The sequence below is a fragment of the Saccostrea echinata genome, unplaced genomic scaffold (genome assembly GCF_033153115.1).
Source record: "Saccostrea echinata isolate AGI-Se365-2 ecotype Australia unplaced genomic scaffold, CSIRO_AGI_Sech_v1 ptg000040l, whole genome shotgun sequence".
Classification (NCBI taxonomy): domain Eukaryota; kingdom Metazoa; phylum Mollusca; class Bivalvia; order Ostreida; family Ostreidae; genus Saccostrea; species Saccostrea echinata.
Window position 1 is genome coordinate 5351222 of NW_026889789.1, and position 14083 is coordinate 5365304.

At 31.8% G+C, this 14083-nt stretch overlaps 1 protein-coding gene across 1 annotated transcript in view; it reads left to right on the forward strand.

Moving 5' to 3' along the window:
* The first annotated feature begins 205 nt into the window (after positions 1-205).
* The window catches only part of LOC133200540 (uncharacterized), a 35675-nt gene continuing 21797 nt past the window's right edge, over positions 206-14083 (forward strand). The window contains exons 1-3 of the mRNA XM_061336325.1: positions 206-449; positions 4659-5129; positions 9254-9493. Coding sequence (XP_061192309.1) covers positions 206-449; positions 4659-5129; positions 9254-9493 — 955 coding nt within the window. The remainder of the gene's footprint in view (positions 450-4658; positions 5130-9253; positions 9494-14083) is intronic.

Consider the following 14083-nt stretch of genomic DNA (forward strand, 5'->3'; position numbering starts at 1 on the left):
AACCACTACATTGACACCATCACAAAAAGGCAAATTCCACCATTTTTTTCCAGCACGCCTTTTTGAGACACAATTTACACAAATGTCCATCAGAAACAAAGGCTCTATGCTATCATATTTTAGTCAGGCCGATCTTGGAATAAGGGATTCGTACAGAAGGGACTGTATTGGCAAACTAGAGATGGCCCAAAGATGAGCTGCCCGAATGATAACATTTGACTATAAGACAACTAGAAGCGTATCAGACATGCTTAATCATCTGAGATGGGCATCTCTTCATGAACGACTTGGTCAAGCAAAACCTTTTTTGATGTACCACATAGTGTACCAGCTTATTGACATTCCACCAGTCCTCCTGTTTCAGTCCGCTTCAACCAGGGGAAACAGTATGATGTTCCTGGTTCCTTATGCCAGAACCTTAGAGAACCAGAAGTCCTTTTTCCCAGATGGTATACGGATGTGGAATTGTCTACCAACATCCTTGGTTTCAACCACCTCGATCCCTAGATAGCTTCAAATCCAAGTTATCTAGCCACATCATCCGGCAATGAACCAAACGATCTTTTGAAGTTGCACTGTAAATAGACATACAGATCAAAATATTATTGAAGTCTTATGAAACAGACACAGGTTAAATAAAAAATCTGTAATGTCATAAATGATAATTAATGATGATTCAAAAATTTCATTCAATTGAAGAACTTCATACTTGTACATGAAGTAGTAGAGACAAGAGTGATATACTTTTCCAGGCAAGAGGTCTGGAGAAGAGGTCACTTTTACTGGCTTTACTATAACTGCATAAACTTTATTATAATGTAATATATAACAATGGTTGCACCCCCCCCCCCCCCATTTGAGGTTCTTGAACATTTGATTAAAACTGTAAACCAACCGTAGATATCAAATCCATGAGACAAAATTATTGAGGCCTAGCTATGCTTAATCATATATTAACTCATAAGACTGATGGCAGCTAGAGTGTTCTTCACCAATGGCAAAATTTTATGATATAGGAAATTCGAGTAATTGATCTCTTTAACAAATGCTTCTACAATTTACTACATTTATTTATATACATTCATCTTCATTCGACCGCACTTCTTTTTGTTATAGATCTAATTACTTACCAAATCTTGATCACTGGGGTACATGTGAAATTTCCAGTCAGCCAGATCTCGTGGAAAATACCCGCGAACCTTACTCGGGCGATGTGTTGTATGAGATTCTATTTTATTTAATTTTTTTTCAGTTTCACATTGTGCATTTTAGATATGACTTTATGACTTTGATAAGCATGCAAATAACACTAATAAACTTGTTATGGTAGCAGCTAAAAACTATCGGATCGAGTGCTTTTTAGGTAGCAGCTGTTCCTTCGCCAAGCGCTCGGAACTTTATTTGAAGTGAAAGTTGCGAGTCTTTCGGATGAGACCTTAAAAACCTTAAAAAACGATAGGCGTTGGCACGATAAAGAATCCTTATTGCCCAACGGTCCTACATTTATACAAAATATTGTTAGAATATATATATTGTTTTATATATGTTTTATATATAAATATTGTTTTAGAAAAGTTCTCCAAGTAAGATTTTTTTGTGTGTTTAGAAATCTTTATTTCGAACCTGCACAACGGTGTTTATATACATCTCTAGGCACGTAGCATCGTTTTACAAATCGGCGAATCTAAAAAGAATGAAAAGATGCAGTTTCACAAATATCAATTTCAAAAATGATGAAAATGGTTGCCAACTCGTGCTTGCCCGCGACAATATAATATACATACATCGAATTTGTAATTTATTGTTATCCTATTCCAAAAATATCCTTTTTTCAATTCACATCATTGTTTTGCAATATTTCACAACAATTGCTTTCAGCTATTTCAATAATAGATACATTAGCAGAAAAAAAAATTGAGAGAGAGTTTATACGCTCTAAAAAATTATGTTGATCCGTACATGTAATTTGCTTTTTTTTTTCCACATCACACTTTTCAATTAATCTGCCCTAAGAAACAGTAGTATCTTTCTTACCAGTATTCTGATTGAAAAATTTAAAGACGATTTCACATTGTAGAAACAATCATATTAATACAAAACCAGAATTTTACATCCAAAGTCAGTTAAAGTGCGCCAAAACTAGTTTTCAATCTCACAAACGTTTTCTGATGACAAAACCCCGCAACTTTAGTTGTTTTGGGAGTTAAATTTGATGTTAAGGTACGATCGATTTGTAAATATAGATATAACGATGTATTGACCACGATTACTGTACAAAATGAAAGGATTTCTAAGCCTAATTTGATCAAAACAAGATGTCACAAACAAGGATGGTTGAATTCCGGTATGAAAAAATATTTTAGAACAACCAATAAAGAAGGCAAAATATTGTATATAGTAACAATAAAGGGATAAGCAACTCATTTTTACCTATAATTTCTCTTCAATAGCCAAAAAAAGAATTAAAAAAAAATTTAAAAAAAATTTGCAATACGAAATTTGAGTGTCCTATTTAATGCAGTGAATTACATTACATTTTTTTTTTCACAGCTATAATGAAATTGTAATTGGCATTAACGGTTAGGTTATACTGATAAAAGTGATTATTAGGTTATCAAAAAAAAAAAAAAAAAAATGATTCAAGGGCAAAAGATAACATTTCAGACAAAAAATTTCAATTTTCGAAAACTTTCCATTTGTATATCGAATTGTGAATTACGTTACGCAATCTTGCACACAGTTCCTAAATGCTACGAACTTCAAATATCTTAACTGATATACACACTTATGCCCTTCATAATTTACACGTAGACAATGCCTTAAACAGCCAAGTCCGTGAACTACGTTACAGTGAATTACGTTATGATCAATTTACTTTATGTTGTGAAAGAATCTTAACTAGGAGCAAAATTACCATGAATCTTTTTTCATTGTCATCGTTTATCATGCGTGAACTAGTAGAAAGGAAGTTTACAGGCGAAACTATTTTGACTAATGCAGTGGTGTTAACAATCATCTAAAAAGTGAAAAAAAAAATTTTTTTGAATGAATAGATTTATTTCATCGTTAAAAAACTTTATTGGAATTTCATTTTGAAAATGAAGGATATATGTAATACTAAGATATCATAAATATAAAACATTGATTCGCTCGTTCTTTACATCAGGCATAAGTCTGTATAATAGTGTATCGTAATTCACAACAGTGTAACGTAATTCATACATTATATTAATACAGTTTCAATCTTAGATAAAGACTAAAATGAGTAATGTGAGCCCCAAAAGAAATATTGGTGGTGGGAAAAGGCCAAAGAAGGAGACAACTACCTAAAAAAGAGGTCTAACGTCTGAAAAAGTATTATGTGCCCACTTCAGAATTAAATCTAAAAATTACCTCCATCTCAATACAGAAATAAACTGATCTTTTCAATAGTAAAAAGGGTCTAGAATAGGTTCAAAATTTGTTTGAAGAACCGTAGAACTCACTTAAATAAGAAAATTCTCCTTATTTCACACGTTTATTTCCATATTGACACTTATAATTTCGTACGTGAAATACGTTACATTGTCTGTTTTATGATAAAGACTTATTTTAAAATAGAATTTAATGTTTAGTCCTACCAAACGTGAGTGCAACGCCAGAAATCGTGTAGATAAATTGTTTAATTCATCTGTAATAAGTAGGAATTCTGCATTTTTAGAATATATAGCTTATGATTTCGGATATTTGATAAGATGTGTGAAACATGACATTGTTTAACGTTTTACAATCATAACAATCTAGATATATATACTTATGTTATCATTTTCAAAGATATTGCAATATTTATTATCATTTTCTGTATTCTAATTCTCAAAACAATGCTGTTGTTTAACCAATAAAAATCATTGGTTTGCATTTTATGGATGAATGTGAATTACCTTACAAAGAAGACAGTTTGCTCATGTCTCAAAAGAAACGTTTGCTTTGAATTCCAAAGTGCAAAAAACCTGAGAATCTCTTTATAAAAGGCAGATGAATGCAAATGCATACAAACTTCTTTGTTAATTTACGTATGGGGGTCTAATCAAAGAATAAATGATATGCCATTTTCTCAAAAGCCATTTTTTTTCTTTTTTCGTAGCTTAACTATTTGTAAATATGGACTATTTTTGAATATACTTGTAAATTTTCAATTACACTATGGATTTAAATTGGATAGTTATTTTATCTCTATCAAATACGACTACTTGAAACACCATTTTTGAATGCAACAATGATGAGTTATTTAAATTTATTTTAATTTATTCAAAATTTTAAGAAGCATCTTAATAAATACGTAAATCACTGCTAAAATTATACTGGATTTGTTCCATATGCATGCAGAATATAATCCCTAATATTAAGAGCTACCATATGTGTTTTCTGATTATTCGAATATTGTTCTATCCGAATTAAAACATTTCCTTTGTTTTCCGAGTTGAAAATCCTCAGCCGTTTTTTTTAACTGTTTAGGGCACTTTAACTGACTTTGGATGTTAACAAGAGGAGAGATAAAAAAATATAAAGAATTTACAAAGGAATTCCAATAGAATAATTTATGGTCTTTTAACTATAGTATGAACTATTCCTTATGGACAGAGTTGCTAAGTTATAATTCGTAAAATAACATTCTGTAGATCAGTCCTCCACACTGACTGATGACGAGGTGTCCTTATTATATTGTTTTCTGTGTTCTGACTCCGGTCCTCCTGACTTCACTAACACAGAGTGGTTGGACATGCTTAATGAGATACGACAGAGAGTGTACGGTAAAGAGAATCCTGTAACAAGTGAGGAAGCACAGCAGACTCTGGACAGACTGAAGTCACGTGATTATCTTTGGGAAGATCAGGACATGATAACGGAGGACACAAAGGATGAGACAATGTGTAGGATAGCATCAATAAAGAGTCTTTTACCATTCATTTACAGTAGTTATGACACAGCCAGTGTGTACCTGAGATCAGGGGGATACAACAGAAAACCTGGAGAGAAGTGTGTCATTAGTGATGATTGTGATTACTTACTGATAAACCGTCTACAGATGAACATATTGACTCACGTCACCATGGAGGACACGAGTATATATAATCTGATATACAAGATATGTAAGTCAGTGTAAAGATAATAATATGTAATTGTTTTAAGATTTCAGAAAGTGCTTCAAGTAAATGACTGTATTTTGCAGATAGATATATTTATAAACAAGAAAGGGTCAGCATTACTCTGAGCATTTCATGATCAGATTCCTATGATATTGACTATTTTATTTTTTTCATGAGGCGTGTACTTTGATGCTACAAACTGTAGATAGATTCGTTCATATAAAAGTATTGTGAATTCAATAAATATATACAGTGGCGCCTCGTTAATCTGGACGCCTCCGTTCCCAACGGAATCGCCCGGATAAATGAATCGTCCGGATAAGTGAATCACTTCTTTAAAGACGTACCCTCTCAAAGCATGTACATATGAACATAGTGGTATCAAATATTAATGTGAAGGCAAAGAAAACATTTTATTTTACCTTGACTTATTGATTTTATTTTTATAGTTTTAAAAGAAATAATTAATATTTAAAAAAGAAAAAAATTAAAATGTAATTTACACGATGAAAAATGGATGGGCAGTTTTATGTTGAGACTTCCTTTTCTAACACAGGAAACTTTACTCGCCTTCTATTTGACGTGTAGTTACATGGGCTGACCAAATTTTGATCTGCTACTGTTTTATTTCGGCAATTTTTTTTTTATTTATTCAAGCTCATATTAAGTAGAACTGTTCATTATCACCATTGAGAGTGTTCAAGTGACTAACCGCGTATATTCACTACATAGGGAAGTAAGTAACTAAACACTGTAATCAGTGTACGTATTGCAAACATTTAACGTAAACATAAGCCATATTCAGGATTATCAATACTTTTTCTATAAACTCTAAGTTATATACCTTGAAAAAACGTGATCGGCATTTATAACTAACGCCAGTTACGTATTTCTTAGTGCATTAATAGAAATATATTTTCTTGAATTATGTATCATAATAAATTGTCTTACGAAAAGAAAAAAAAAAACGTATCAAATAATGTACGATCGTAATTTGATAAACTTACGCAACTCAATACCACAACGAAATCTCGTGATTCAGTAAAAAAAAAATTATTTACAACACTCCAAAATTCTCAAAAATTTATATACCGTTAGCAATTTATTCTATTCTGAACGGATTTATATTTAATTAATGCACAGTATAAGCTAAATTCTTCGGGCTTTATATTATAAAAGACGTGTGTTTTATCCGAGGTAAACATACGCTAATTATGGACGCTATTGTTTAGAGGTCACAGGTAACCGCCTTCAAACTGAATCCACGGACAATCTAATTATTGTAAAAACATTCAATGTTTTTACAATAATTATCGCTACTGCAAGAAAGGTGTGAAAAGTCGTTCCTCGAAATATTACCGTCCGGATAAACGAGTCATTTTTCAATGAAATATTACGTTTTGTGGTAGAAATTGACCGTCCGGATCCGGAACGCGAATTTCCGGATTAATGAGACAGAATAACGTGGAAAAAATCGGTTCCCAAAAAATATCGTAAGGAAGGTGAAGCGTCCGGATTATTGGCGTCCGGATTACCGCGGCGCCACTGTAGTCATTTTAATCAATGTCATTGGTGATTAGATGTACCTTCATGTACATAAAGTGGATGCAACGTTATTGTTGACAACGTACATGAACAATCATGTTACACGAACGATTCCGCACGGTTATCGCAGGATTAAGCATGTTACACGAATTATACTTCACGCACACGATTGTACATGTTACACGATGTTTATGTGGCGCCGATTTAATATTTTAAAGGTACATGTATTTTCTTATATCACAAAATGATTATTTTTTTTTGATATCAGAAATTCGACTTTTTGATATAAAAAAAAATTGTGAAAATATACTTTTTGATATCAAAAAATAAACGGGACTTTTTTTATACGGAAAATTTAAATCTCTGCTAACAGAAAATCATTTTTTAATATCAAAAATTCGACTTTCTGATATCAAAATATGGTATTGTGATATTAGAAATTCAACTGGATATTTTGATATCACAACTCAATTTTTTGATATCAGAAATTCAACAAATATTAGTATTTAGGCTAATACAGATAACCAATTCTCCCGAGAAGTATGGTTCCACTGATGCACTGTGCTTGGGTTTTGTGCTATTCTCTAAAAAAAAATAGCGGAAAGGTGAACTTGTATATGTTACAAAATAAGGTTACCAAAAAAAACAAACAAACAAAAAAAAACAAAAAACAAAAAACAAAAAAAAACAAAAAAAAAAAAAATAGCGGAAAGGTGAACTTGTATATGTTACAAAATAAGGCTACAAGTTTCGATGTTTATGATGTAAAGAGAACTTACTGAATGTATAAAATGTTAATCACTCTATCAATTTCTACATTTCTTTTCCCATTACAAGAAAGGAGGATTCAAGACTTATTTCGAATTCGGACATTTTAGTAACTTATCGGCATTGTAAATACATGTATCAATTCATGTATATTCATTTATATCTCTGCATTAATCTATACAAAATAAAAAAAAACCCACACACGAGGCTTTAGGCTATCTATACCTTCATTGTGAGAGACAAACAACTATGAAGTGATAGCACTAATCACAGTTAACAGAACATACAATGTTGCAGCGGGATCGGTATTCAGGATGACGCTAATACGAGTAAAGTAACCATTGATAGGGAATAAGGGAGCATTCATTAATGTAAGTTCTATTTATTTCACTTATACATGTATGTTCTGATTTCAGAATATCGATTTTCTAATATCAAAAATTCGAAAGTATCTTTTGATATCAGAAATTCATTTTCTGATATCAAAAAATAGATTTTCTGATATCAGAAAATAATTTTTGATATCAAGAATTCGATTTTTTTATATCAGGAAATCCACATTAATTTCTGATATAAAAAAATTGATTCACTTATATAAGAAAATAATTTTCAGATAGCAAATGATTTTCTGATTTCAAAAATTCAAATTCTTGTTATCAAGATTTTTTTTTGATATCAAAAAATATTTCTTTGATATCAAAAATACCTCAAAAATATATAAACGGCGCCTCATAATCTTTCACGATTGCTAACGCAAAGGCACGATTCTTCACGCAAAATAGTTAAAAATATTTAGGAGTGGATATTTTCCAAACGATATAAGACTTAGTATGGTTATTTTAGATTACAAATAATTATTTACGCAATTTATCGACTTTGGAAATCTGAAAAAAAATATTTAGAAATGGATATTTTTGAAACTAAATAAGATTTAGTCGTTATTTAAAATTACAAATAATTATGTAATTCTCCGACTTAGGAAAAAAAGATTTTTTTAATCTTTTCGATACGTTTAAGATGTACATGTAATTTATGATATATTGCTGCATATTCTATCGAGTGCTATAGGTGGGCAGTGAGCATGGTGAGTATTAATTCTATTAAATTAATTCTAAACTTAATTTTATTATATTAGTACGGGGGATAAGATTTTTTTTAATTTAAATGGCATTATATGAATTAAAACCATATCCATCTGTCCATGATTCAGAAACTAATTTACAATTCATTTATTTGCAGAAATTATAAAAACAGAGTATTAGGGATTAACACTGTTAAAAGTAACCCGACATTCATGACGTGTACATTCGCCGACTTAATATTTATTAAAGCATTGGGAATTATTTATTATTTTTTGTAAAGATATACTTTTTTAATGCATTGATATAAAAACTATCTTGACCACAATTAGCAGTAAACAAACTTGACATTACAGAAAAAAAATCGTGAAATTTATTATTAAAAGTTACGCTATTTTAAGAGAATACAGTATTGTACGGCTTACTATATTGTTTTCCTACATTGTACTAGCGATAATTAGTTCGCTGGATATTGTAAATCGCGCTCCATTTTTTTTATCACAATTAAAACAGAAAATCGAAATACTTGTTTTACAAATTACATTCCGATAAAACTTACAAAACGAAGTTTGCACGTCTCTTATCTAGATCACGCACGTTTCATAAACGATTAGAACTACAAGATTGGTTTGTCAACTATATTACGTTGCATCCACTGTATCTATACTTTTCTTATTTTTATTCTAGTTAGAATTATAAATTAAACATTGTGACAGTATTCGCTTTCTTTAACAGTGAATATTTCTAACCAAATCCTTAAGGACAGTGAAGATAAAATAGAAGAATTTCTAATGGATCTTAGAAGAGGAGGGGAGGCTGTACATAACAGAGGAAGATCACAGGACAGTGTAGATCACGTGACGTGGCTCTGGAGATACGAATACTGGGCGAGACCTGACATCGTGAGATCCTGTATAGGCCTCCATCCACACAATGACATTTACATCATCGACAACAAAGCTTACAGAAAACCAAGTAAAGAACTTAATATAATTGAAATGTTATACTTAGTTTACTTTAGGTCTATAACTTTAAAACTTTACAGTTACATAACATATTATATACGTTCCAAGAGACTGAAGTATCTATGTAATGGAGGTAATAATGGTTCGTTTTAGAATCAGTGTTTCCGCTGATTTTGAAACCCAAGGGCTATTATGACCCTTTGAAGTTCATTTTTGGTAGTCAATTTTTGAAGGTCAAAATATTTTTTATAGTAGATATGCTTGCTTACATCTTAATTCTATGTTTTAAAAAATGAATGTTAACTTGTTCATTACCAATTCCGCCATTTGAGTGTCTCGGAATACACATTAATCAAGAGTAACATTTGAAAGTTGTTTGAACGTTTTGCAAAACTGTTCATCAACAATTTGAGCTTTGCTGACCTTTCTATTCAAAACCGAACTGAAATAAACATGCCCATTTCAGAAACGGTATCTTTTATTTGGACTTCAGGTTTTGTTAAGAATTGGATAGATCGTTCGAAAATTTAAATAGATTGTTGTCATTGAAATGTAATTCCAATCAATTCCGATTTATTCCTAGAAACTCCGAGCAAGGATTTATTTCTAGAAACTTGGAATGTAAATTAATAAACTGGTTCCATCCAGGCAACATTGAAATCAATTTTTTTTATTTATGTTGTTTGACAGATTCCATGAAATCATAACAGTAACGCATATTTAAAGGAATAAGAATGGCCATTTATTCAAAACAAGTTTAATAAATGACAAACAGTATAAACATACATACAATCAATTAAATAGACTAGGGACAAAAATATTATACCTTGAACCCGCAAGATCGGTGCACATCTCTGACTAGAAAAACATACTTTTTACATCGGAAGCACATGGGTTAAAAACTACCGCAAGACAAAAAGCGTCCCTGAGTCCTAATTGTAAAATTGCATAATCAAAAAACATATTTCTAAATGTAAGCATATGTACATGTACAACAAAAGACAATATGGGGCGTCATCTGCCAAGCCAGCATGGGTTGTTTTTTTCTTCTCGCACTGGTATCCGAATGCTACCTTGTTACGGTGGCAAATTTCTGTTACGGAAACACCGCAGAATGAAAGAAAAAATATTTTTTATCAAAGTAAACATGCTATCATGCTATTTTAGAGAGAAAAAATACAGAAATTCATTATCTTATTTTTTAAGGATCTTAATACTACCAGATGATGCACCTATCAACATTTAAAACAATAAATGTCAAAATTTACACGTTCTGTCATGGTTGTGAAACATATAAAACTTATATACAGCTGAACCACTCAGGTTGCACAGTTTATTGCTGTCTTTCTCAGTAACGACTCTTATAATATACGACAGAGAAAAGGTCCCAGGTCCGAGGTCTTTGTCGTCTTGGGATTGATTGTCCTGCTCTAATGGTTATATTCTACTAATCATAAGATCTGCAGTAATCCAACTTTCATTGTTTACCTGCATGTCAATACATTAAAGAAATACAAGTAATAAGTGTACTAAACTTAAGCAAAGAAGGTACCCCTTTCTATGTATTTGTCATGAAAAAGGTTCAATATCCATCCCCCCCCCCCCAACACACACAATTTGAAATAACCATGCATGCCCTTTTATCATGTAATTCATAATGTTCTATATTTTAATGGGCTTTAGCCAATCATCTTTTGATTGTATTAAATTATGAGCCCCTGTAATATTGTCATCCATTCCTCGTTCCTCTATTTGCTGCGACATCACTTTAACACTTTGTTCTAAAACCGGTACTGTCCCTTTAATAGTGTTCACTTCTCAATCTAAAATTGTTAATTTGTTTTCGAAATTTGAAATGTGAAATTTTATTTCGTTTAGTGTTTCCAACTTTTCGTCAACCAATTTCAGTTTTTCAAAAATCCCCTCTAGAACCCAAACATGCGACCTATTTATGATGTTATTTCTATTTATAGCACTGTTTGTGGGTGAACTGTTCAATATAGCTATACCTGGTAATTGAACATTATGACCAACTGGGGATATAGGGTACATATTTCCGGGGCTAGGGTAAGTGTATAGCATTTGTGGTCCAAGACCATATGCGCCGAAATGCACGGAATCATCTCTAATGTCTAGCAGTATCTTGGCGACTTGCTTGCCTCGCTTGAATGATCCGCCACTTTTTTCTGCACGCTGTCTTTAATGTTACCTTCAGAGAGTTCTTGGATAACTCTTATTCCGACCTTTCTTCTTCTTCTGTCTTGAAGTCGGCATATATATATATATATATATATATATATATATATATATATATATATATATATATATATATATATATATATATATCCAAAAAATGAAAAGAAATATCACAGTGTCCGGTAATTAATATGAAAATTAAAAATAACAAGGCAACAATGTTAGTAAAACGTAAGCGCTTTCATTATACTTCTTCAGACGTTTTACAATTCAAAACAATTCAAACATGTGACGTTATAACGCTACCTGATGATAACGTCAACAACAATGCAATGACGTCACAATGCTTATAGAGGAAACAATTATAGAGTCTAAGTAAAATTACTTTGTTCATTAATAGCGTAATAAATAATAAAGTCATGAAACAGTCTATATTAAACTATTTAAGGACGGTTTAAAAATCTTGATGAAATGTTTTTCTTTTTCCCGTCTTTCTAAAAGATTTTCTGTTTTGAGTTTATAAAAGGGATAAACTGAGAATTGTCCCTGTCCACAAACAGCAAGATGTTCACTGAGTTTTATTTTTCTGTACTCGGGTTGGTTGATATGTTGTCTATGTATGCGTATACGAGTGCGTAGTGTAGTAGGGAAGTACTTTTACACTCGGAAATAAAGAATTTACTATCAATGCAGATATGACCTGTGCATCTAAAAACGTTATTTATTGTATAACATGCACTGGATGCGGACAATTATACATAGGAGAAACGGGGACCACACTACGCACTCGTATACGCATACATAGACAACATATCAACCAACCCGAGTACAGAAAAATAAAACTCAGTGAACATCTTGCTGTTTGTGGACAGGGACAATTCTCAGTTTATCCCTTTTATAAACTCAAAACAGAAAATCTTTTAGAAAGACGGGAAAAAGAAAAACATTTCATCAAGATTTTTAAACCGTCCTTAAATAGTTTAATATAGACTGTTTCATGACTTTATTATTTATTACGCTATTAATGAACAAAGTAATTTTACTTAGACTCTATAATTGTTTCCTCTATAAGCATTGTGACGTCATTGCATTGTTGTTGACGTTATCATCAGGTAGCGTTATAACGTCACATGTTTGAATTGTTTTGAATTGTAAAACGTCTGAAGAAGTATAATGAAAGCGCTTACGTTTTACTAACATTGTTGCCTTGTTATTTTTAATTTTCATATTAATTACCGGACACTGTGATATTTCTTTTCATTTTTTGGATATATTCTAACCAGTGACCGAGATGGCGACATATATGGAAAATCACCATGAGGAAACAAACGATTTATTGAGTGAGATTCTTGCTAGGATAAATTTCATTGAGGAGAAAATGGACGCATCCATTGAAATGTTTAAAAACTTAATCAAGGTAGGTGACAAAGGCTCTAACCATTCTGTAAATGAGGAAACGTATGTAAAATCAGTTTTTACATCCAGCGTAAATGATGATCAAGTGGTGTATCAATCTCCAAGTGAGATAATTCAACGAGAAATCAATGAACTTGCTTTACAAAAAGAAGCTCACAAAATTAAACAAACAATGAAAAAAGAATGGAGTAGAAAACTAAATACCAGAAAACAGCTGTATTGGAAGCAAATCAATAATTCTAAGGATGCGGAACAATATGAGAAATGGCTTAATGAAGAAAATCCAACTTTGCCTCGCAAATATAGAATTACAAGCATTCGCGGAGAGCCCGAGGAACAAACAAAAGTTCGAGTCAACGTTGCTGTAGAGAGAGTCAAAGGTGAAATAGAATTACTACGCATGAGATCAAGTATCTCTCAACAAAATGTAATTAACATTGATGAGCAAATGAATACAGCATTAAAAACAAAAGCAACGGGTAGAGTCTTAGAAATTCTTCTAAGTATTTGGAAATCAGATTGCGAAAAAGAAGAAAAGAAATCACTTGATAGATGGCGATACAAGGAAATTTGGCTACTTGATTACGTAAGAAAATACGGAAACGGAGTTATTAAGGAAAGACTTCATAAAGAGTCTACAACAAAAAATAACAAAGAGAAAACACTACAAGCAACTAACTCAAGACAACAGGAATTAAGCTATGCTGAAGCAGTCAGTAGACCGAAAAACATATCTAGTAACAAGGAAACCACTCAACAAATTAACAGGAGTTCGTTTCAAATTCCCGATACTATGTATTGGAGAAAAACATGGAAGATGCAGCATCGAGAAAATAATCCTTCAACAATGAGGTATAACAAGAACAAATTCCACCAATCTCGGGGAAGATATTCAACAGAAAAACAATCATTTAGAAACAGAAATCCTGGACAGGGACCTATGAAGTTCTTCAATCCTTCTGGAAACTTATTCAGAAGAAATGGTACA